This window comes from Antedon mediterranea, chromosome 8, assembly GCF_964355755.1.
Source record: "Antedon mediterranea chromosome 8, ecAntMedi1.1, whole genome shotgun sequence".
Classification (NCBI taxonomy): domain Eukaryota; kingdom Metazoa; phylum Echinodermata; class Crinoidea; order Comatulida; family Antedonidae; genus Antedon; species Antedon mediterranea.
The window spans coordinates 4,978,172-5,004,970 of record NC_092677.1 but is presented as its reverse complement, the minus strand read 5'-3'; the positions used below and the strand labels follow the sequence as shown (position 1 = coordinate 5,004,970).

Sequence of the window (26,799 nt, the reverse complement as noted above, 5' to 3'; positions counted from 1 at the left end):
AGTGTGCCTATTACTAGCAGTGATAGTATTACTAGTACTACTGAGTCAGAATCTTCAGCTAATGAGACTTCCGACCATGAAGAAAGTACCTACATACCACATGAAGATCCAACACTATTTAACAGGCTTTTTGAAGGGTCGGGGCATACTTATATCAGCCTTTATACATCTATCCTGTTATTTGTTATTAAACACTCACTCACTCAAGCAGCATATTCAGATCTTCTATTCCTTATTTCAACAATTCTGCCTTCAAACTGCAATATCGTAACATCCCTTTACAAAACCAAAAAAATGATTAAACAACATACCGACTTCAAAGAGCCAAATACACATTTTTATTGTGAAAGATGCTACGATGAGCTGGAGAGTAAGAACAGCGTGTGTGGGTGCGGAGGAACCAGCCTAGTATATCACAGTATTGATATATGCGATCAGCTAGAAAAACTGTTTAAAGGTATTAAACTATCCCTATTTTACCAATAATGTCAATATTTATCATTTTTTACTACCGTCCTCCATGGTTGTTGTTATTGTTAATTTTGCATTGTTTTGCTGGATTTTGTTTTTTTGTATTCTTAAACTATTATTATTTATACATAGACAAAACGTTCTGTGATATGGTTTTAGCTAACAACCATCACCACAATGATACCGAAACCGATACAATCAGTGACATATGTGACGGGTCTGAATACCATCGCATTGTGCCAAGTTCAATCAACACAAACAAAGAATTATTCATAACTTTCACACTGAATACCGGTACGTACTGATATAATTTGTTAACTATTGATAATAGTTTTTAAACACATAACCTCAAAATACCGATGTTATCGGTTTTACTTTTAAAAATTTAAATTCTTCGTAGATGGTGTGTCAATATTTACCTCATCAAGGAAAACCCTGTGGCCTGTATACGTGGCTATAAACGAACTTCCAGTCCAGCTCAGGTAGATGTGTGCAATAAATATTTTTTCATATACATATCTATGTTACAATTATATATTCCTATGCGTGCTTCACTACGGACGGTATTCATGCTATTTTAATTAATAATAATTTTCATTATTTAGTATACGGTAAAGCGTATTATTATGCATTAAGTATATCTTATTATGTTTAAAAATTCATATTATTTAATTTTGTCAATTACTTCTTACTTGCTAGATTTTCCCGGAAATATCTATTGCCGTGCAGTATATATTGTCAAAAGGAAAAACCGAACATGCAAATGTATTTAGCAAAACTAATTGAGAGTTTTCTGGGCTTGAATGATGGTAATTTTGCACGAATATTTTGTTATATATTTGAAAGACCATTTGGGATATGATGCGCGTACGTAATTATGATTAACGAACGAACCTTAAAAATGGGCAATGTATAAGTTTGCGAAATACGTACGCTAGTTAAAAGTATTGTATATATCGTAATAAAAATATTTTGATTGTACAGGTGTTGTGATTACAACCTATTATGGAAAACGGTTGATCAAGGGGCGCTTGTTAGCTGTTTGCGTCGACCTCCCCGCCAGAGCTATTGTTTCGAATATGAAGCAATATAATGGCAAATCTGGGTGTAACATTTGCTACTCTGAAGGGCAGACAGACACGCCTCTGCACAGATTCTACCCGTTTACGACTGAGATAGAACTTAGAACGAACGCATCATTTGTACAGGATGCTCGAACAGCATCCATAAATGGAGAAGCGGTAGGCCTAGACATGCACAAATTATTTTATTTTTTACATTGCATTAGTAAACGATATAGCCGTAATAGACATAAGTGTATATATACTATTAGTAGTTTACCGATATCGAATATTTAATTTTGCTTGAACTCCAAATAGGTAAGAGGCATCAAAGGTGCATCGGCACTCATGGCCCTACCGTACGTTGATATGGCAACCATATTTCCCATAGACTGGATGCACTGCGTCTTGCTGGGAATAACAAAGCAACTTTTAAATTTGTGGGTCGGTAAAGATTCTAGAGGAAAGGATTATTTTATCGGTCAAAAGGTAAGGCCCGTATATATACCAATAAGTATCATTAATAGTCGTACGCCAACGTAACTATGACGTTTATGCGCACACTATGATTAAGTTATAATATTAACATTATTGATGTTATAGATGGAACTTCTCAACTCTCGGTTGCTAAATATTAGAACACCGAAATTTGTTGTTCGTCGCCAGCGTGGTATAAATGAAGGCCAGCATTGGAAAGGTAGGTCAAAGGATTCAATATATATATATATTTATTTTTTTTTACTTTAACGTTTTTTTTTTTTAGATTTTCGCTTTTTTTTGTATCTCCATTGAGATCCAGCCACTAATACCCACATCATTGTCATTTTTTCAGTAATTTCAGTAATATAATATTTGTTTGTCCTTGTTAATTAAAGCTTCGGAATGCCGTGAATGGCTCATTCATTTTTCGGTGCCTGTCCTGAGTGGTATTTTAAACCAAGAAGCATACGTACACTACTGCCTATTAGTTTCAGCAATTAGTCTCCTTGCAAAAGAAGAAATTAGTGTAGCAGACCTGGAGTATGCTGACCAATTATTAACTGATTTTTGTAGGATTTTTCCGACAATTTATGGTAAGCTTACTTTTAAACTATGTTTGAGCAAAGATCAATCAAAGATATACTTTAATAGAGATGTATCTTTATTATCCTGGAGTCAGGATTCAAACGTAGGCTATGAATTGGAATATAGGCTAACTCAGGCGCCGTGTAAACCAAAACACTATATAATTACGCTGTATTTTTTTTTAAGGTCATAAGCGTTCGTTTCATCATGAATTCAATAAGCATGTTTTTATGTTTTTAAAGATCACATTTGCTGTCGGAATGACAAAGGCCTTGCCTGCGTTAATTCAGAAAATAAGGGTGAACTCACCACAGAAATTGGAGCAACTGTTAAATAAACTAACAGTGAAATACATGCGGTAAGTTCGATTCTTTTACTACGCATGGAACATTCATTACAATGTAGCTTTATTAAATACATTGTTAATTTAATTGTAGAGAAAACGAGCAAGACAAAGCGAAAGTAGTCGGGAAAGTATTTCCCCTGACCAGAAATGAAGTAGAAAATCACGGCATACAAGCTCTAAAGCCCACAGGGAAATGCTACCGATACCAGAAAAGCAATATCATCTATACGTGCAGAGACCATGAAAGAAGCAAAACGAGAGCCAATAGTTGTGTGATATTCAAGGATGTCGCCAACTTTGAATTTCCGGGTAAAATTCTACTGTTCATCACAACATCGTCATCAACTCATTGCATCATTCAAAAATATAAGCGACAGGGCTCAACAATCAACGTCAACGATACCAATCATCCAGACCTTATGGTATACAGCACCAAGCCGCTATGCAGTCATATAATTAAGGTTGAGTTATCCGATGTCGTGGTTGTTCCGGTCTCGCAAATTTTGAACAAATGTATATTCATGAAAATAAGGAATAATACATTTGTGTCAATACCACCAAACCTTCTTGAACACGATTAGATTCGTGTCAAATCACGTTCTAAGTCTGAGCACGATAATAACTAGTTTCTAATTAACTCTATTTCTTGTGATTGTATGAGATCAACATTTTTTAACGCGATTTTATGAAATTTATGGTTGATCATAACTTATTTTTCGATGAAACGTTACAAAAGTGTATTTCATAATATGGAGTAACTTTTTACGTGATACAAATAGCTTGCTACGCAAACAAAATTACACGAAAACACGCATTTAAAATTTCAAAATGCGCAAAATTAATTTCTAATCAATTTCTCATACATTTCAAGCTATTTTGAGCATTTGAACATTTGCATGTGCGCACAGTTCGTACAAAGCGTAGAAAAATTGTTTTTGCAATTGATTTTTGTTTTCATACCTTCTATAGATTTCATTTATTTTTGATGAACTTTGATTGCGAAATAACGACGCACGTGCACGTTAAACTATAATGGGTAATTTAATGCAAATTTGTGCAAAAACATAGGAGGCCTACCTATTTGCAATCAATTATAGCTCTTTAGGATGGTTGGTACCCTCTATTTTTAAAATTATATTATGGAAGCTGATAAGTGTTAGATATCAATTCATGTACAAAGTATATCTACCGGATATTCTGATGTCACCATATGGTCACTCGAATTAAAAAATAGGATTTTTTCGCTTTAGTAAGCCTACTAGCTTAAGAGCGCATTGCACGCGGGTTGATATTTCGTTTTGCTTTGTGTTGCTTTGCAGCTGAAAGACATCAAATCTTTTTGTTAGTACACCAGTCGGCGTTCAGATTTTTGTCTGGAAACTGTTTACTGTATATTTATAAGCATCATGTAATTTGTTTTAATGCCACTGTTTATTAAACTTTACAAATATCTATATACTGATAAAAAAACAAACAAATTAACTGGGTAAACCCAGGACAGGCAATGCATCGATATATTATTTTAATATTATATTTGTATGCATATTTGTTGACTATTACCATGCATTATCATGTAATTATTAAATTTTATATAGAGCCTATAGGATGCATTGACTGTTTCGATCCTTATGTTATGTGTTAGGAGGTAACTGTTGGTTCGGATCTCCTGTATAATATTATGAAAGAACATGCAAATATATACAGGAATGCTTACGTTGCATTCATCAGCTGGGTAACCAATAGCCTAATACCTCAACAAATAATTTTCGAAATAACAATTAATTCATCATTCAAACAATAAAAACATGTTAGTGTAAAAGGTCTGTTAATTATAAAATAAGTGTCTATCGTTTAAAATAAAACATACTTATCTGTACTAGGATTTAAAAGGTATAATAATTTTTAATTTAAAAACATATTTTGTCTGTAAACAGGTTAATAAACGTTTTACTAAAAATATCAGTTAATGGTGATCAGTGGGAGGGTTATGTTGTATGCATGAATTTTAATGTTTGCCTTGGTTTTTATATATAATTGTATAGTATTTCCTTGTTGATTTGAGAAGTGTCAACTTGATCGCTGTTTACATGCGTAGAACATATAATATAGGTAAGGAATAGCGGTGTTCACGGTACCGTACAAGAATGAAAATAATTGTTGTCAACTCTAACATGGATAAAGCCACTTTGGTGCTTTCTCTCTAATGTATGTATAAACAAGTATAAAAAGTATGTAAATTATTCACAACAAAGTTAAATATTAAAGAAAACCTAAAAGAAAACTAAATGCACATGCATTTATTTATCGGCTGAGAAACAGCAACATGATTTGTTAGTATAGTTACAGATAATACATGCATGAACTTTAACGATAAAATTAAAAAGGTAAATAAAGTGTAAAGCGTTTAACACAACTCTAAAAATAGTAGTCAAAATGACAACACACGAATAAATACTTTACCTTCAACTTGACTGTTTATTATTTATTATAAAAGGTCCTCTCCATAAAATAAATAACACGCTGACTTACGCTACCAAATCGTCAATGATATGGACATCGATACTGACGAATCGATCGACAAAATTGTGTTATTAACAGGGAATTAAATCCCGCTTTTTCCGATACAAATCCCGGTTAATCACGAACGTATCCCGGTTAAAAAAAAGAAATTCGATACAATCGCAAAAAATCCCGGTTAATCCCGAACGTATCCCGTTTTTAAGGAAAAAATACCAAACAACCCGATATATTCGCAAAAAATCCCGGTTAATCCCGAACGTATCCCGGTTAAAAAAAAGAAATTATAATCCCGAACGTATCCCGTTTTTAAGAAGAAAATCCCACTCATCTCGATACATTTGTAAAAAAAATCCCGGTTAATCCCGAACGTATCCCGTTTTTAAGAAAAAAATCCCAAACATCCCGATATATTCGCAAAAAATCCCGGTTAATCCCGGCGTATCCCGTTTTTCAGAAGAAAATCCCAATCATTCCGATACATTCGAAACAAATCCCGGTTGATCACGAACGTATCCCGATACATTCGCAAAAAATCCCGGTTAATCCCGAACGTATCCCGATTTCGGAAGAAAATCCCAATCATTCCGATACATTCGAAACAAATCCCGGTTGATCATGAACGTATCCCGATACATTCGCAAAAAATCCCGGTTAATCCCGAACAATCGGGAAAATATCCCGACGTATCCCGTTTTTAAGAAGAAAATCCCATTCATCCCGATATATTCGCAAAAAATCCCGGTTAATCCCGAACAATCGAGAAAAAAATCCCACCGGGATTGTGATTTCCCGCTGGGATTATACGATCCCGACGGGATCCCGCCGGGATCCCGTCGGGATCCCGGATTTATTTTTTGTGGGGGTACGACCATACGCGGTAGATTGTTTACTCAAAAATCATCAAACGGTCCTTACTACACTATTCAACCTTGTTTTTGTAGTTGAGCCTCTCATGACCTGGGATTTGTTTGTCTTCCTACGCCAAGATAATATAGTTCTACAAGCCATGTGCTTTTTTCTCTGAGAAATATTTATTATAAGTGCCAAAAAAATGTTTTTTTCTCGATATGAAGCCTTTATTATTCAAATCTTTTAAAGAAAAATCACATACCATAAAGAAGGTTCATTTATTTCATTTTTGAAACAATATTTGTGAAAATTACGTGAGGCTCAACTACAAAACCACCATTTTGTGATATGATGTCATCGTAAGCCAATCAAAGCTGAGCTTCCCCGCGATCGGCAGAGCTCACGGTTGAATGATTTTGGATTCTGGCTATTTGATTGGTGGACGCGAATCACCCACAGCGGAATGTTTTCTCTCGCGTGTACCAAGAAGTCACGTGATCTCTCTGTACTGAACGGTACTACACAAATTTAGAGCAATGAATTTGTACGAATTCCATTAAATAAACAACTCTATATATTTTATAAACATTTAATAACATATTTTATTGATATTTCCAATGTTGATATATAAAAGAAATTACTATAAAACGTAATTATATGTAATTATTTTAGCGAAAAATGGCGCAATTTGTTTACAACGTTCGTGGCTAAAAACGATCATTTTCGGCAATGTTTTAGACCCTATATTTCGAAAACTACAAGTCAGATTTTCGTAATTCTTTCTTTATTGGAATATTAATACCAACAGATTTAAATTTGTTGAAAAATAACAATTTTTAATTTTGCATCGTTATCCCTGCTAATAAAATGTCATTTCTGGCGAACTAGAAAGGTGCCATTTATCATGGATTTTGCGTGCGAGAGTGCCATTTCCGGCCATCTAAGTGTGTCCTGTAACAAAATTCGCTTCGCCACAACCCCCACCATGGGGGGGGGGGGGGCTGTGGCTCAAATACTCAATATCTGATGTGCCCTTTTATCGGCGGACCCCCCCCCCCCCTCTCAAAAATGTCTGGATCCGCCCCAGCAAGGTACAAATAGAACAACCTTCTGTACCATCACAAAGTACTGAACAGACTTTCTTTAAATTAAATCACTATGATTTGTAGGCACCCAAGAAAATGACTAGATTCATGCTCTATCAAACATGTGTCTTGAGTTTATAGCTTTCTTTTACTTTATATTCCTTCATAATCTGAGCTGGAACATACACTGGTGTACTGTACAGCAGAACCCCTATTAAGGAGACTTAAAATTTAGCAATCAACGTTTCAACAATGAATAATTATTATAATCATTTTTGTATTACCAACGATATAAATTAATATAATGACTTGGTCTTTTATGTTGTTTTTATGGTGGAACAAAAATATTGTCCCCTTTCATAATAGGGGTTGAATTTGGCACACTCAAATGTGTCCCTGTCTCCTTAATAGAACTGTGTCCCCTGAGTAGTAAGGGTTGGCCGTAGTGTTAAAACATATATTGCTCCTCATTTACAGGCAAGTTTCTAATAAGGGTGTACCTGAATAGGGGTGTCCAAAAGGAGGGGTTTTACTGTCTTTAAAATTTGAAGAATGCTTAATTCTCTCAAGGATATTTAAAAAAAAAACCTTTCTAACATAAATATAAATCAGCTTACATATGGTAACTGGTTCTCTTCCTGACTGAGTTTTAGGTCTAAGAGAAAAAAAAAAGTAAATATATCAGGAAAATATATACTCTAGTAGCTATAGATCAACTTTCGTATGCACTTTGAGGTCCAGAAAATTTGACTTCAGAAATTGGTTTAGGGTGGTCAAACATCCATTTTTGGCTTGGTTACACATTTTGAAAATGTGGCGAAAGGTCAAAAGGTCAGGGTGAAAGGTCATAAGACCAAACACCAATATGTCCTTAAATCTCAACAACCACTGGTCACAGCGAAGTAATTTTGGTCTCAAATTGATCACAAGGTATACATTTATATTCAGTCTAATGGGACATTTTAGTTAAAAATGACCGGAAATGCCATTTCTGACCTTTGACCCACAACCCAGGGCATGTATTTATTTAATTTTAGTTGCATTATATGCAAATATTGAGAAGTAGGGTCGAGGGTCAAATGTCATACTTTTGATAATTTTTGGGTAAAATGTTTCATTAGAGCGAATATAAATATGTACATTCTGAATAAGGCTTAAATGAAAAAATCAACTCTCTATCATTAATGGTTTTTGAGATACGGGAAGACTGTAATTTCACCCCCTTATTTGCATATTTCATGTAATTTGTACTACTAATTTGCATACTTTCGAGGTGTGTGACAAAGATGCGATTTTGGGAATTACAAAGCGGTCCTATGCTGGCTATTAGGAACCTATATCTGGGTCATTTGACGAAAAAATAAAGTCTCTACAGACATTTTAGTCACATTGTGTATGCAAACATTGAAAAATGAGGTCATGAGAGTCAAATGTTGTACTGGTCATTTTTTCGTAAAATGTTTCATTAGAGCAAATATAAATATATATATTTTGAAGAAATCAGTGAAAAAATCGATTCTATCGGACTAGTAGTTTTTGAGATATGATAACTCTGTAATTTCACCCTAATTTGCATATCATCGGGATAAGTGACAGAGATATGATGCTCACAAATTTTGATCTCCTCATCAAATGTGACCCATTTAAAAAAAGAAAAATCTCTGTTTGCAATTTGTTTCACTTTGGGCTGTTTTTTTAGATAGATTGCCTAATTGAATATAAACAAACAATGAAGAAAACCATTCTAAATATGACAAGCGGTAGCAGTGAAGGAACATTATAATACATGGTAAAAGCAGGGAGATGTAAAGGTAAAAGAAAGTAACCAACTTCAGCTTAGCAATAGTATAGTAAACTAGATTTGAACTCGTCACTATAGATGAGTTAGATTATCCGCACCGCAAACGCCACGTGCATGTCATATGTTAGAATATTGAGCACAGAAAAACGATTATGCCATTGTGACCTGAGGAAATTAAAATGTTAGTGTGCCCCTTATTTTGTGTCACGTATAAGTATATACAGTATACACTATATACTGTATACCGGTACGTACTACATACAGTGCAGAATAGGTGAAAATAACGGGACCCGCCTTTTATTCCAATTTTTAACATGACATCAAAATGAAACACGTAGATAGCAATTTTGGAAGGGAATTATCTGAGCAACAACATATTAACGTGTTGAACAAATTTGGATACGTAAAATATGGATGCGCGATCTTTTAAATGTCATGACCTATGACGCAAAATATGAAAATACGACTTTTATAATTCAACTGGCCATATGATGACATCACAACAGCCGATGCGCAAAATTTATACATGAATTCGTATCTACAATTCAACAGCTTCCAGAAAACGTTTTAATCATGAGTATCACTTTTCATTCTGAGGGAGCTATAACATATTTAAATTTAATGGAAATAAAAAATTGGATGAAAATAAGTGACCCAAGTTATTCACGCTTTTGATTATGATGACGTCATCACAATTTTAAAAATGGTAAATTATGCGAAAGATAATTGATTGACCTAGACAATACAAAAAAATGAGGGGAAATTGAATACGGATAAGTGGAGATGCGCTCTATTAAATGTGATGAGCTATGACGAAAGAGAAAAAAATCCTATATTTTATATTTGAGTGGCCATACGATGACGTCACAATGTACGGTTAGCCATATTGATGAATGATTTGATATCTACAACTCATCTACTTCCAGAATATGTAATTTAAAAAGAGTTCACCATGTAGTTTAGAATCTATGACTGTTTAAAAAAAGGCATAATTCTGATGCATTTTTGAACTTTTTCATCAAAAACGCGCGCAAATTAACCAATTCCACGTCCTCGTATGACGTAATTTTAAGTCGAAATTGTTTAAAAGTTGGTAAAATTACTAGAAAAGGCTGGAAAAACATAAATCACGCGAAAAAAGTATGTTTTTAACGCTACGTTTTTAGCGCACACGTGGGAATTTTTGACATGCTCAAAATGACATGAAACGCGTAGAAAGTTGATTAGAAATTGATTTTTCGCACGCGCGTAACTTTTTGTGAAACATGCCATTTTTAATCCATAGAAAGTTGCCCTTGATATGACTAAAATTTTCACCAAGTGTCAATATAAAATGACTTTTGGTTTTTAATCTATGATCAATCATTGAAATTCATAAAAACGCGCGTAAGTCACGTTCCGCAACTCTAAAATCATAAAACAAAGTTTCTTGCACATCTACAGCTCAATCTTATGACAAAGTTATACAAGTGCGGATAACCAATTAAGTAAATAAGTTTAAGCATAGCTTTTGTTTCCAGTAAATTTTAAAAGAGATAAGTCAAGTACTCTTTCAAAGCTTGAAATAGAAAATTTTAAATACCACAAATCATTACCTTTCAATCAAAGCTGTTTCTAGATAGAACAATAAACAAAAAATATACATAAACAATTGCCATGCAAGGGCAACAATTAATAACATATTGTATGGGAAGATTATTGATAAAAAAAAACATTTTGAAGCAACCAAATGTTAAATTGCTAATCGAAGGTTAATTCCATTCATAAATTGTAATGCACTGATACTATCATTTTTGCCGAGACCACTTTTAGCCATATTTCTTTCATAAAAGTATTAATAATAATAATAATAATAATAATAATATTAATGGTAAAGTTTACCTTCACATCCATCTTTATTACGACGTTTCTTTGAGAAAAAAAGAATGATTTTGCATATTTTTTTTATGTTTCATAGAATAACTACTGTTTTTTCATACATTGTAGATACAATATTTCTTTTACTAAAATGTAAGGCATGTTATTCTTTGTTACTCTTAAAATAATTTGGAGTAATTTGCTGACAATCCATACCACCTGAATGAAAATATAAGTCACAAAAATTATAATACTCAATGAAACAATTTCACTTTTAAGAATTAACAAAATGATAAGATAATTAAGTGCTTAAATTCAATTTGTAATCATTCTCTAAGTTCACCCTACAAAAGAACACAATAATCATGTATGTATGTGAAGTGCTCACTGCTGTTATAGAAATTCTATTTCTACTACTGTACTACTTTTCAAAACAAGGTTTAAAATAATTTAAATTATAAAACAAAAACACAATCTAACATATCATAAATACTACATATCTTTTAGTTTCTTTTTTTGTGACTTCAATCCTCCTAAGAAATATTTATATTTCATTTTTAATTTAATTAAAACAAGATTTTAATAGAAATCAGAAATACATACATAGCCAGCTTTTCTTCTTTTATAAGTCTCTCTGAGTCTGCTGTAGGATTAATAAAATATAAAATAATAACATTACACTTACAACAACAAGGACCATCATTAAAACAGACTTTGTTGACCATCTGATACCCTTCACTACTAACAACTGATTTAGGGTTACCACAATTCAAGGTAATAATTTTTTGTTTTTATATATTTATGCAAATTGAATTGAATTCATTCACTATCCTCCTTAAAGGCCGGTGCACACCGAACGCGAAGCCGCGAATTTCGCGTTTAAAAGTGACGCACGCGGCAGGCGACGGACGCTTCCAGTGTGAACATACAAGCGAACAGTGTACGATAGTCGAATTTCAACTTCAACGCGTTGAAAACGACAGCAGCGAAGGCTTCGCAGGCGAATTTTCAAAAGTTGAACCTTGGTCAACTTTTTGAGGCGTCACGAGCGCGGTTCGCGTTCGTCAACCAATCAGAAGTCAGGAATATCTCTCATCGACGACACCGACGGCAAAAAAATGGTGGCTGACGAGCGAGGGTCTTTATGGAAATACTTACCCTTCTTGTCTTTACGATAAGGGAAGTAAGTCATACACAGACAGAAACATAAGGATTAATGCATGAAGACAATAATTTCAGACAAACATCTGTGTAGAAGAATGCCAGAAAAACTAGGGGTGTCACGAAACCTAAGACCACGAAAGCTAAGACCCCCTAAGACCTAAGATCACGAAAGCTAAGACCCAAGACCTAAGATTGCAAATTCTAAGATATACTACAGCTTAAAAACAATACTTGTTTATCCATACATAATTTTAAACATAGTAGATTTCATTTATTACCATAAATATAATTAAATACTACCGCAAAACATAGATAAACTCGCATTATTTTCGCCCGTTGAGTAAATGTTTTTCCTTTACAACAAACAAACTTGACTGGTTGTTTGTTGGTATATATTTACTCCATTGTGTTGGTTCAGAGGATGTTTTTCTTTCGCACCTGCCTTTCTTGTATTTTGACTCCAAATTTGTTAACTGACTTTATTCTGAATATCACACTTTAAAATTAGGACTTATATAAGTACTTTCAGAAGGAGAAACACATAAAAACACATAAATAAATCCTTTAAATATATGTTTTTACAGACGTGTTTCTTTGTATACTGTAACTCCTCATGCTCAATGTTTTTGTTTCTATGGAGCGCCAAAAGAGCAACAATAATAGTACAAGTATGAAAACAGAAAGAAAACGAAACAAAAAAACTTATTATCATGATTTTTAAATTAAAATTTATTTGCGAGTATTTATTTCTTCGTACTAGCATGATTATACTATTATTATTACAATTTTAATTTTACATTGTTCCATCCACACTGTAGATGGACTCCACAGAGTTTTCAGCCCTCTATATAATTTTTGCTCTATTGACGTTCCATAGAAACAAAAACATTGAACATTATGTAGGCGCGCCTAACTGTAGTGTATAGGCTAGTCATGCGAAATTCGCAAATAGTATGTGTACGAGAAAAACGTCTGTAAAATCATCAATTTAAAAATGTATTTGTTACTTTTTATGTGATTCTTTTTCATAAAGTGCTAATTCTAAGGTATGGTATTCAGAATAAATGTTGGGAGTTAAAATACAAGGCAGGTGCGAAAGATAAATATTTGTAATCTTAGGTCTTGGGTCTTAGCTTTCGTGATCTTAGGTCTTAGGGGGTCTTAGCTTTCGTGGTCTTAGGTTTCGTGACACCCGAAAAAGTAGGCCTAAAACGCGTCAGAGATCAATTTGTAAAGTGAGTTGGCAAGCCTTCTATTTCTAGCCTACCTAGGCCTACCTAGGTTTAGGCAATACTAGGGCCTAGCTAGGCCTACCTAGCCTAGGCTACATATACCCTAGTAGGCTAGGCCATGCCAAGTAGTACTTATAGGCCTACATAATACTTACTAATCCTACTAGTCTACTATGTGCTAGGCCAGGCCTAGCCTAGGTTAAGCCTACTACTAAATATGAGTACAGTACTTAGCTAGGCCTAGCCTACTTATTATTATTAATTAATATTTATAGGCCTAATATTTAGTTGATTTAGTGTTGTAAGGCTAGGATAGGCATAGTAGTAGTAATATTAATAGATAAATACTGTTTTTTTTTTAAGGTCAATTAGATGAACATTGATAAATGGGGTGTCACGAAACCTAAGACCACGAAAGCTAAGACCCCCTAAGACCTAAGATCACGAAAGCTAAGACCCAAGACCTAAGATTACAAATATTTATCTTTCGCACCTGCCTTGTATTTTAACTCCCAACAGTTATTCTGAATACCACACCTTAGAATTGGCACTTTCATGAAAAAGAATCACATAAAAAGTAACAAATACATTTTTAAATTGATGATTTTACAGACGTTTTTCTCGCACACAAAATGACTAGCCAACAGCACACTAGAAGTAGGCCTACCCCATGTTCAATGTTTTTGTTTCTATGGAACGTCAAAAGAGCAAAAATTATATAGAGGGCTGAACACTCTGTGGAGTCCATCTACAGTGTGGAGGGAAAAATGTAAAATTAAAATTGTAATGATAATAGTATAATCATGCAAGTACGAAGAAATAAATACTGGCAAATAAATTTTAACTTAAAAATTATGATAAGTTTTTTTGTTTCGTTTTCTTTCCGTTTTTATACTTGTACTATTATTGTTGCTCTTTTGGCGCTCCATAGAAACAAAAACATTGAGCATGGGGAGCTCGAGGAGTTACATTACAGTATACAAAGAAACACGTCTGTAAAATCATCAATTTAAAGGATTTATTTATTTGTTATTATGTGTTTCTCCTTCTGAAAGTACTTATAAGTCCTAATTTTAAAGTGTGGTATTCAGAATAAAGTTAGTCAACAAATTTGGAGTCAAAATACAAGAAAGGCAGGTGCGTAAGAAAAACATCCACTGAAGCAACACATTGGAGTAAATATATACCAACAAACAACCAGTCAAGTTTGTTTGTTGTAAAGAAAAAATATACATTTACTCAACGGGCGAAAATAATGTGAGTTTATCTATGTTTTGCGGTAGTATTAAATTATATTTATGGTAATAAATGAAACCTACTGTGTTTAAAATTATGTATGGATAAACAAGTATTGTTTTTAAGCTGTAGTATATCTTAGAATTTGTAATCTTAGGTCTTGGGTCTTAGCTTTCGTGATCTTAGGCCTTAGGGGGTCTTAGCTTTCGTGGTCTTAGGTTTCGTGACACCCTTGATAAATGGGATTATTCAGGCTATTACCAGCGTTACAAACTCCACCAATGACCAAGCTAGTAGTTTAAGCGGCCAGTATATTATTGCCATGGAATTAAGAGCAATTGCTCCTCAAAAACGTGGACTGGCAATTATGAGGCTGATACAGGTTTGTATAGACTTTTTTCAAATGGGTATGTCAGTTGGTGACATACATTGGCCAGAAAAAAATGATTTGAGCAATATGCCCAATTTTTTAATACTTTTTTAAATAGAAAATGGAAGAGATTAAGGAGGAGTTGGACTGTAACTAGTATTTATTAAGTGGTTATAGAAGGAAAGCTGAACTGAATGTCTTTTTTTAGTAATAGAGAACACATGGAAATATATGTATATGTTTTGTTATACTCCAATACTAAAAAAATAGTCAAATTGGCTGCCAGCTAATGGAATTTTTTTCATTTTATAAGTGAAAACATAAGTTTTTGGGTTTTTTTTTTCTATGTAAGTGATTAACTTTGTTAAAACTACAAAATGTCCTATTCAAATTTGATTTTAATCATCTTCATTTTTCATGATTCTATGGGACAATACATCTTTAAGTTTAGTGTCATTTTTTGGACAAGATATATTGTCTTCCTGAAAATATAATTTAAAACATTTTCGTTGTGTGTAATACAGTATAACACTTTAGGGTTAGTTATTCACTTTTAACAATAATAATATTTCTTCAATTTTCATTTTTTTTAGGATGATACATTTTAAATTTATTATTTTGTGAAAGTATTCAGGAGTAGTAAAAAAGAAAATCTGGTTGATATTTAATGATACCTTTAAAAACAATGATTCACTATTTAAATAAGTGTATTTATTTGAAAAAAAAGTCATAAGATAATATACAGTGTAAATATGAGTTTGGGATATTTATTACATTTAATCAAATGAGAAAAAAACTGTATGTTTTGTCATGAATAATATAATATTTAATAATAATTAGAAAATGAATGTGAAAACTTTACATTAATATATAGGCCTATAGTTTATATTTGAAAATGACAAACCCATGAAGATTCCCAGTTCGTGTTTATATGAAATCTTTTATATGGTTATAATAACCTCTGTTGAAAGATATTTGTAACACCACGAATAAATACAGTCAGCAGATCACATGTACGTGTAATCAACATGCAATAAATGCTCAGTTTAATTCTTGTAACTGTATTGATATTGAATACATCTTCTTCTGTCCTTGTGATATATACATACAATCATGCACATTTCAGGCTTTTGAAAAGAATAACATTTTCCCACCAAAACCAAACACTGTGATTGGTGTAACCAGGGAAGAGTTAAATTACATTTTAATTCAACTCTTCTCTGGTTAAACTTACATAGGAAATACTTCAGTCATCTTCTCTGATTATTTTAAATGTAGTATTGTATTGGCCAACCCACTATCTCCTAGGCCTAGCAATCGCGACGAATCAGCACATCGTGACGCGTTTAGTGGGAACCGACAAGAAAAACTAATAGACGCATGACAATTCAACTTTCAAAGCGATCCGTCGAATGACGCGCGACGCATGACGCTTGAATCCTGTTCACAAGACAAACATACACAAGATGCTCTACTGTACATAAACACAATTAGTTAATATATTTACAACTACAAATTAGCAAGAACGTTCTGATACTATATTTAGAATGAATTTGTAGCGATCTTTTTTGCGCAAAGTCTTAAATTACAAGTCTTTGGGTGTGTAATTGTAATTTGACCCCAGGACCCTTGGATTGATAGCCAAGCACATCATAACCACCAAGCCACAACTCAAGTTTCATATTTTTATTATTTTTAATGATATTTTGCCTTTTTGTGTGTTTAATGCATATAAATATATCATGTCACCTTTTAAATTTGCAAAATTACATTATGAATTGGAATACAAGTGTATTATTATAAAATATTGTGAATCTTAAAGTTGTATTGTCCCCCAAAACATGAAAAATAAAGATGAAAAAAATCAAATTTTGAATAGACCATTTTGTAGTTATAATAAAGTTATTCACTTTCGCCGAAAAAAAATCCGAAAAAAATATTGATTTCGCTTATAAAAAATCAAAATAAGTTTACCATTTTTTCGAACTCATAAGTTCAGAAATTCCAAAATAACGATGGTTAGCTAACAGCTCATAAATATGCATGATATGTTAATGAGTATCCAAACAGGGGAGATCCGATCTGTTCACCACGTAAACAAACATGTGCGAAGAACAGAAGAAAGTGCTGGGGTTTCCCTGATCGTATGATGTAAAAAGCTCTGCCGTTAATTTGCTGGTAAGTAGAATTCTATTTTAGATGAATGACACATCCTCCTATAATAGTTTTTGGCGTATAGTTATAGGCTTAGCTATCTAGGCTAGGGCTATAATATAAGCCTACTTCTACTATCTAGTAGGGCCTAGGCCTAGTTAGTACTGTAGTTTACTACTGTGTAGTGTAGTGTAGCAGCAGCTGTAGGCAGGCAGATAATCGGGTCAGAAAAGTAGACGGGAACCCACTTTGAGGCCTAGCTAGGTCCTATATGTGGGATCCAGTCAAGTCGCCCCATCGCAAAGTCGCCCCATACAAAGTCGCCCAATACAAAGTCGCCCCATCGCAAAGTCGCCCCAAAACAAAGTCGCCCCGGCACAGTCGCCCCATTACAAAGTCGCCCCATCGCAAAGTCGCCCCAACGCAAAGTCGCCCCATCGCAAAGTCGCCCCAACGCAAAGTCGCCCCATCGCAAAGTCGCCCACGGTTTTATTTCGGAAGTGCCGCCGCTAGTAGTACGCTGTTTTAATCATATAGCGGTTGCGTTTGATATCGATTGCGTTGTTACTTTGGTCGCGCTAAATGTCGTATACATTATAATGTTTATCCAGCTATTATACATAATTTGTGTTTTAATTTTTATTTTACAGGTTATAATGGAGTGATGTGCTTTTTAAAAATCATTAAAAAATAGTCCCTTGTTTGAAAGTTCTAAAAAGATTTCGAAAAGATTATCCCTGATTTATAGTTTCGAAAATGTTAATTTAATATGATTTTAAAATTAGTTACCAGAGCCACAATTACGAATCTTTCTTCAACCTACGCGTGGATACCAGCTCATTTTTTAGGATAATATAATAAGTGTATAAATAGTAGGCCTTCGTATATTTACAGTAGTTAAAACAATAACAGCGTTGTAAGACAATAAATGTTATATAGGCTACTTATTGATCATTTTGCATTTATTGACAAGTTATGTGTCTATAGTTATTTAATTTTAATTATGACTTTTCAAAATGAAGAAATAAAAAAAAGGGGATTTCTTCGCCGATATGATCGTTTTACACATGCAGGTATTTTAGTAAAATTAAAACGCTACATTTTGACCATGGAAAAACCATCGTACAGTATGATTATCGTGTGCGTGTTTTTTAAAAAGGGGAATCCCCGACGGGCAGCAGAAAGACGTAGCAGCTGTGAGAAGGAAACAGATACCAGAAGGAGCAGCTCCGATTGGTTTCAGAGAATGTTTCAGATTGCGAGTCGCTTTTTATTCAACAGCAGAATGATCATTTTACTGAAGAAATTCTTTTCAACCCTTTTGGTTATAGAACATTCTAATTATCATGCCTAATAAATATCCTCATATCGGGTGTTTATTTAATTTTAATAAACAAGACAGTGAAGAGGCACGGAATAATACGTACACGGACGTACGACGAATACACACATGCACGTCATCATTTACGACATAATATAGTGGCGATATCATGATGCAATTTTATAATGGATATAATGATGGGATTGCATTTCCAGGCTTATAATCAATGTTCATTGTAATACTATGTATATAATAGTAAACTGAATGTTTATAAATAAATTGTTTTACCTAATTTGTTGCATATAAAAAATAAAAGACACAGACGTAGCCTGCGTTCCCTATAAAATATTTCACATTTAAATTTATGTACTGTTAAATGACATTATGCTGAATAATAGGCTTACTATAATCTTAAACTATGTTTACAAATTGTCATTTTTAAGGCACACATCTTTCTCTCATCATAGACCTCAGTGTAAAATAAAAACAAAAATCAATTATTAATAGGCCTATAGGCCTAATAATAATAAATATTCATCGACCAAAGTAAAAATAATCTAGATCGTATAACATCATTTTATCGCGACCAAAATTAAACGCCACCGATTTCGAACGCGACTGATATCATCGTAAAACTCCGACGGGGTTTCCCCATCTTCAGATGGTGCGTTGTAGTGCGACAACGGCGGAGTAATTACGGGGGTTTCCCTCTGGTGAAAGCTAGAGCACGTTAGAGCGACCGCGGAGTGATTAGTTGGGGGCTTCCTCTCTGATGATTGGGGAGCGTGCCGATCGTGTGACCTGAGACTACATGGAGGGGCTTCCCCTTTTATGCCTACACGTTCCGTGTTATTTTGTGTATCATTGCGACATTTTACGCACTTTTAAACTATTTTTTAACGTTTGGGGCGACTTTGCGATGGGGCGACTTTGTGTTGGGGCGACTTTGCGATGGGGCGACTTTGCGATGGGGCGACTTTGTAATGGGGCGACTGTGTCAGGGCGACTTTGTTTTGGGGCGACTTTGCGATGGGGCGACTGTGTATGGGGCGACTTTGTATGGGGCGACTTTGCGATGGGGCGACTTGACTAGCATCCCTATATGTCGTACTCACCTAGCTAAGCCATCACTCCACAACTAGCTACAGGAAATAGGCCTACTATGTTGATGTACCACTGATATACATTTGGAGCTCGAATTAATTTTAAAGTCTAAAAAAGACTAACTGATGACAAAAAACGAACATTTGGAAAATGATCAGCATACAGTACCAAAGAAGTTGACGGTAGAATAGATTGTTGTTGATAGCAACCAAAACGAAAACACTAGTAATTAGACTAGGCCTTTTTAGGGAGGAGATGCACTTTTCAGGGATTCCTTACTGTACATTAGTACCCCAAATTGAAAACTTCAGATTCATGTACAGAAATAATAATTATATGTATGCAATAAATTGTGAAATATTTAACTTTTCTATTTGACTTTTGTATTTATACATCATTGTTTTTCAATTTATAGACTTAAGCTAATGAAGACTGGAACAGAAGTTACACCCATACAGCATTTTAAAGGCAACTGGCAGTAGACTCGGTAGTGGAACACAAGATAAATATTGGATGACTATCATAAAGCATTAGGCAAATGTGTTGGTTGTTTTCCAGCTTTTAAAATGTTGTATAGTTTTCATAATTAGAGCAATAACATTTGTATACAGCATTAAATAAATAAAAAATACTACTACAGTACATGAAATAAAATCACCATAATTTTAATGTGTGAAGATTTACAGTACAGTACAGTAAAAAATGAGTTAATTACTAGTATATTTCATTGAATTTCTGCATTATTGTTGACAATTTATTTTCAACTATTAATTGATGTGTTGATTGTGGCATTACAGCAATAGCTTGTCTTCTGTGATTGTTCATCCATTTTCATAGTAAGAAACGTTCAAATAAATATTGTGAATGTTGCTACCACATTTTGTGTTGATTTCTTCACCATTTTCCACTACTTGCTCATATTGTTCATTCAAGTGTGTTAATACCTATTAAAAGAAAGACATTATTTATTAAAATATGTACATAAAAAGTTTAATTGTGTGAATGTTGGTTTGAACGTTATTGCTTTGGAAGAATTTTCAACATAACGGTACTAAGTACTGTAAAGTACACATTCCAAAAAATATTCAACTTAGATTATTTGGTCATTTTCTCTCAAATAATTACATTATTGGATGTACAGTATAGGCCTAGTTACAATTTTCACAAATTTATATTAGCATTAAAATCTAATTAATCATGAAGGAAAAACCAAGCACCATAATCTCTCCTGGCCCTGGTGGTGGGTGACCTTATTTTCTATTTTTGGCAGCCATTCACAAGTTTTCGCTTTTTGAGTTTCGCTGCTCTTATTAATATTATAGTATTATACTAAAAATAAGACGAGTTGGTGGTGTCGAAATTCACACAAGTCACAATAAAACCATCATGGAGGTATAAAATATTTTATTTTTATACCTCCATGCTAAAACCTTATTCCTTACTCCATGCTCACAGATGCATGTTTAGGCCTAATCCTATTTAAAGCTAGGTTGGCAATAACTATTAATAAGGCTTACAAGTTGTATCTATTAGTATTAGCTAGGCCTGCTACTCACTCAGGGTGAACCCTCACTCAGGCCTACAACTAGGCCTAGTACTACTACCACTACTAGACTAGCTACTACTCTAGGCCTAGCCAATAGATAGTGGGATAGTACACTAGATAGCCAGTACAGCTGTAATGGGCTAGCTAGGCTTCCTATAGTACTAACTAACAAAGCTGCACCATAGAAACTACAGTTCTTACTTACCAATCTGCTAGGGCCTAGCCATAGTCTTTTCTTCAAGTAGGAGTTGTTTTTTTTGTTGTTAAACTACAGAACTTTCCCACATCGTCGTCTCGCCATATCACGTCGTATTTTTTTTCTGATGACCTAGAGGTCACATACACGCACAAGAATCATACAATATGCATAATTCATAAGCTAATTCAGGTCAAGGGTTAAATTAAACCGGAAGCCAGCTGGCTGCCAGCCAACCGACTTCCGGTTGACTATTTTTTACTTTAAATTACGATTTTCTAAGGTAAATAATTTTTTTTTTGATCCAATTTTTTTTCAAAGTGAATAACTTTTATGTATCATTAAAATGGCCTTTAAAAAAAAAAAAATTTTTGTTCAGGGGGACAATACATCTTTAATCAAAATACAGTCATTTAAAGTTATAATGCAGACTATAACTCACCGGCTTCTACGTTTCCTTTGATCTAGAAACATAAAAAAAAAGATTAATTATCTCTTATATACTATGAACTAAAAGTTGATTTAATTAGTTCATATATTTACAGCTACAAATTAGCAAGAAGTATAAATGTCAATTAGTTCTGAACAGGCTAATGTAACATTTAGGTAAAAAAGCAAACAGGAATTATATTTATAATGTAAATGTAAGGCATGAGGAAATTTCAGTTTTGTTCACTTGTCCCAGGACAAGTAAATTTGAAAAGTCACTTGCCCTGCACTAAATTTCACACATTATAGGCAATACACAAAAAAAACGTAGTTGATTTCCATTCCTTTATTTTGATTCCTTTATTTTGATTTGTTGGACTCTGTTAGTCAATGTCATCAAATGTTTTTTTTTTCAGTATTCCTGTCTTTATAATTGACAGGATTTAATACATTGTCCATGAAGCCTAAGAGCTTGTCTATCAGCAATAAAATGTCCCTCTTCCGGATCATAATTAGGTCATTGTTCTCTGAATCAGGGAGGCCCCTGTCTGAACGTAGCCTACAAAGTATTGTTCGTAACCTACGACTGTTGTATTGTTATTATAATTATCTATGCGTCAATCGTAGGGTTGTCATTGCCTTTCAAAGCATGGACAATGCACACAAACAATGTATTGTTCGCTAATTAAATCCTATCTAAAGTTAGAAGATGTCAGTTTTTGTAGAGGCCCTAAGCATCGGTTATTGTAATTTTACATTTGGAGTGGAAAAACAGATCCAGGTAAATACACGATCTCAATTACTGTTTATCGTCGTCGTCGGACCCTCTCATGGACGGAACGTCTGTGAGAGGTTGCGCTAAAACAGAGAGTATCGCGTTTTATGTCATGTGACCAAAAAAACTAGGTCTGTATTAATTACAGTCGTCTTCTGTTGTCGGCAGATTTTTTGAGCGACCGACTGAACGTTCTGATAGGTTCAGGGACGATTCGGCCCTGAGACGATTCGGCCCGGGACTATTCGGCCCACTTCAGGTGAGACGATTCGGCCCACTTTAGGTGAGACGATTCGGCCCACTTTTGGGCCAGTTTTTAAATACTCTAGTAGCTAGATCAACTTTCGTATGCACTTTGAGGTCCAGAGAATTTGACTTCAGAAATTGGTTTAGGGTGGTCAAACAATCAATTTTGGCTTGGTTACACATTTTGAAAATGTGGCGAAAGGTCAAAAGGTCAGGGTGAAAGGTTATAACACCAAACACCAACATGTCCTTAAATCTCGACAACCACTGGTCACAGCAAGGTAATTTTGGTCTCAAATTGATCAGAAGGTATACATTTATATTCAGTCTAATGGGACATTTTAGTAAAAACTGACCGGAAATTCCATTTCTGACCTTTGACCCACAACCCAGGGCATGTATGTATCTCCGTAACTACTGGTCGTAGACACTTGAATTTGGTCTTAAACTGTTCGAAATATAGATTTTGTTATTTGTTACACATTTTGAAAAATGTTACAAAAGGTCAAAGAGTCAGGGTCAAGGGTTATATGAAGAAATATAAATAGCTACTTGCTTGACTTGGTATCTTGGCAACCACTGGTCGCAGCAAGTCAATGTTGGTCTCAAAATGTTCAGAAGGCATGCATTCATATTCAGTCTAATGGGGCATATTAGTCAAAAAGGATCAGAAATGCCATTTTTGACCTTTGACACACATACCAGGGCATCTTCATACCTCTGTAAGTACTGGTCGTAGAAACTTAAATTTGGTATCAAATTGTTGGAAATATACATATTTACATTCATTCTAACAGAAAATTTGGTGAAAAGATGATCAGAAATACTATTAATTACTAATGTTTCAAACAAAAAACATACCTCTACACAACTTATTCTGACAGGGCATCTTCATATCTCTGTAAGTACTGGTTGTAGAAACTTAAATTTGGTATCAAATTGTTCGAAATATACATATTTACATTCATTCTAATAGAAAATTTGGTTAAAAGATGACCAGAAATACTATTAATTACTAAGGTTATTGTTTCAAACGAATAACATATCTCTACACAACTTATCCTTGGACAGTAATGTTTTGCAATCACTTATGCTTTAAATTGTTTCATTATACGATTTAAAACAAATCCTTTACTGTTTGTAATTGTATTTTTGCTTATAATAATGCTAGAAAGTATTTTTGACCCCCGAGGATGATCAAACATTTTGATAGAAACGTCGAGCCCAACAGAATTCTTTTCAGAATGCTAAAGTAACTTACCGAATTCATCCTAATAAACGCCCCGGGCATTTATTGTTCAGAAGGGATTTTTCGTTTTTTATTGGTGTAATATGGTATGTATAATCAAATAAATACTACCTACAGCAGAAAAAAAAATACAGCACAATTATTATCAAAAAGTGATAAAAAAATGCTTGGTAAATTGTAGATTATGGTAGTCATTGAAATGTGTTGTGATACAATTATTAGTCGCGTGCAACGCAACTCTACAGCTCACTATGTCGGTCAGTTGGTCGGTAAAGACTAACAAAAATTTGAGCACGCGACTGCAGCCATGTATATATATGGCCTTGTTGTGTATATGCATGTGGCGGGGCGTTTAAATCGAAGGGAGGGGTGAACGTTTATTTAAAATGTTTCTGTCTTTTAGAATAAAAGTGACACTGTCACAGGCTCCATTTAACGATTCCTCTCCAGGTGCCAGTATAATGATATAAAACAATGACACATCATTATCCTGAGACACTATATGAGACACGATTACACAATTTGTCATCTGTTTGTTTGTAACTACAATTTGTCAACAATCAACACTGTCTTTTGCATATATATGCCAATACATAGTTTCAATATGTCCAGCTTTCCTGAAAACACCCTTGTGTACTGTAGTGTGTTGTAGTATGATTTTATCATGATTTTAAAATACACTTCTGATGCTTTTATTGTCAATGCATTTAGTACTTAAAAAATAAAAAAACCTAAGTTTCTAGTGGTATTGATAATAAATCTCCAGAAATATTGTTTTATTATGTACACTGGGAACAGACGTGTATAAATTATGTATAATTTGTCTGTGACATTCAAAAATATTATACAGAATGATGACAATGAATTGGTCTATTATAGTTGTCTCCGATACCTTTTCAATATCATGATTGTACTTGCACCCGGATGAAGGAGGTTTCATCCAGTTATTCTTATTACAATATTAATTGTGTTGTACTTTTAGTCGCGTCGCGACTCTACAGCTCACTATGTCGGTCGGTTGGTCGGTCGGTAAACACTCACTTGAGCACGCGACTGCAGCCATCTATATGGCCTTGTTATCTAGGGTGTATTTATTTGATATACATATATTTTTACCATATCACACCAAAAACAAACAAAAACGCCTCCACCGAATAAACATCCCTCCCCCTAAACAATAAATGTCCGGGGCGTTTATTCGGATAAATACGGTAAGTTACTTCTAGCATTCTGAAAAGAACTGTTGAGTTCGACGTTTCTATCAATGCTTGATCGTCCTTTCTAGCATTATTATAAGCAAAGGTACCATTACAAACAGTAAAGGATTTGTTGTAATTCCTATAATGAAACCATTTAAAGCATCAGTTATTGCATACCATTTATATAAGAATAAGTTGTGTAGAGGTATGTTTTTTGTTTGAAACATTAGTAATTAATAGTATTTCTGATCATCTTTTCACCAAATTTTCTGTTAGAATGAATGTAAATATGTATATTTCCAACAATTTCATACCAAATTTAAGTTTCTATGACCAATACTTACAGAGATATTAAGATGCCCTGGTATGTGGGTCAAAGGTCAGAAATGGTATTTCTGATCATTTTTCACTAAAATGTCTCATTAGACTGAATATGAATACATGCCTTCTCAACATTTTGAGACTAAAATTGACTTGCTGCGACCAGTGGTTGCCAAGATACAAGTACCTATTTGTGTTTGTTCATATAACCTTTGACCCTGACCCTTTGACCTTTTGTAACATTTTTCAAAATGTGCAACAAATAAATAAATGTATATTGCGAACATTTTAGGACCTAATTCAAGTGTCTACGACCAGTACTTACGGAGATACACACATGCCCTCTGTAGTGGGTCAAAGGTCAGAAATGGCATTTCCGGAAATTTTTGACTAAATTGTCCCATTAGACTGAATATAAATGTATACCTTCCGATCAATTTGAGACCAAAATTACCTTGCTGTGACCAGTGGTTGTCGAGATTTAAGGACCTATTGGTGTTTGGTATTATAACCTTTCACCCTGACCTTTTGACCTTTCGCCACATTTTCAAAATGTGTAACCAAGCCAAAAATGATTGTTTGATCATCCTAAACAAATTTCTGATGTCAAATTCTCTGGACCTCAAAGTGCATACGAAAGTTGATCTAGCTACTAGAGTAAAAGGTGTTTAACAATCCGTATTTATTGATATTGAGTCGTTGACAATCTTGATATAATATAATAAATTACTAAAAAAACGTAATTTTATATTCAATTTATTACTTCGAAAACCTTGTTTATTTCATGCATTCGCCAAGCAACCAACAGAGGGCGTAACTTGTTTACATCGTTCGCGTGATTAAAAAATGATCATTTTCGACAATGTTTTCAAAATGTTTGCTTTATTGCATCTTTATCCCTAGTAGTACTACCCCATAGTCTCTCTGAAAATAAAGTTTGGGGAAAAAAGCTTATTTTATGCTTATAAATGCATATCAAAGCCGATAAATTTAAGTGTGCCGAATCGTCTCAGGGCCGAATCGTCCCAGGGCCGAATCGTCCCAGGGCCGAATCGTCCCGGGCCGAATCGTCCCGGGCCGAATTGTCTCAGGGCCGAATCGTCCCGTTACCGTTCTGATACTATATTTAGAATGAATTTGTAACGATCTTTTTTGCTGGCATCGTTTCTGGATCGACTGGATGTTCGCTATATTATTATTAT

General features: G+C 34.1%; 1 protein-coding gene and 2 long non-coding RNA genes across 3 annotated transcripts in view; 1 reads left to right on the top strand and 2 right to left on the bottom strand.

Annotated features, from left to right (window-relative positions):
* LOC140057178 (uncharacterized) overlaps positions 1 to 26,799 on the bottom strand; it is a 72,751-nt gene that overhangs the window by 32,950 nt on the left and 13,002 nt on the right. Inside the window, exons 7-11 of the mRNA XM_072102734.1 lie at positions 21,821 to 21,842; positions 11,659 to 11,698; positions 11,080 to 11,107; positions 10,794 to 10,812; positions 8,015 to 8,052 (exon numbers count right to left, since the gene is read on the bottom strand). Coding sequence (XP_071958835.1) covers positions 8,015 to 8,052; positions 10,794 to 10,812; positions 11,080 to 11,107; positions 11,659 to 11,698; positions 21,821 to 21,842 — 147 coding nt within the window. The remainder of the gene's footprint in view (positions 1 to 8,014; positions 8,053 to 10,793; positions 10,813 to 11,079; positions 11,108 to 11,658; positions 11,699 to 21,820; positions 21,843 to 26,799) is intronic.
* On the top strand, positions 19,491 to 20,329 carry LOC140057194 (uncharacterized). Its single transcript, XR_011846883.1, has 2 exons — positions 19,491 to 19,818; positions 20,052 to 20,329. It is a non-coding gene; the product is annotated as an uncharacterized lncRNA (long non-coding RNA).
* LOC140057193 (uncharacterized) lies at positions 20,281 to 21,670 on the bottom strand. Its single transcript, XR_011846882.1, has 2 exons — positions 21,388 to 21,670; positions 20,281 to 20,580 (listed from the first exon to the last, which is right to left on the bottom strand). It is a non-coding gene; the product is annotated as an uncharacterized lncRNA (long non-coding RNA).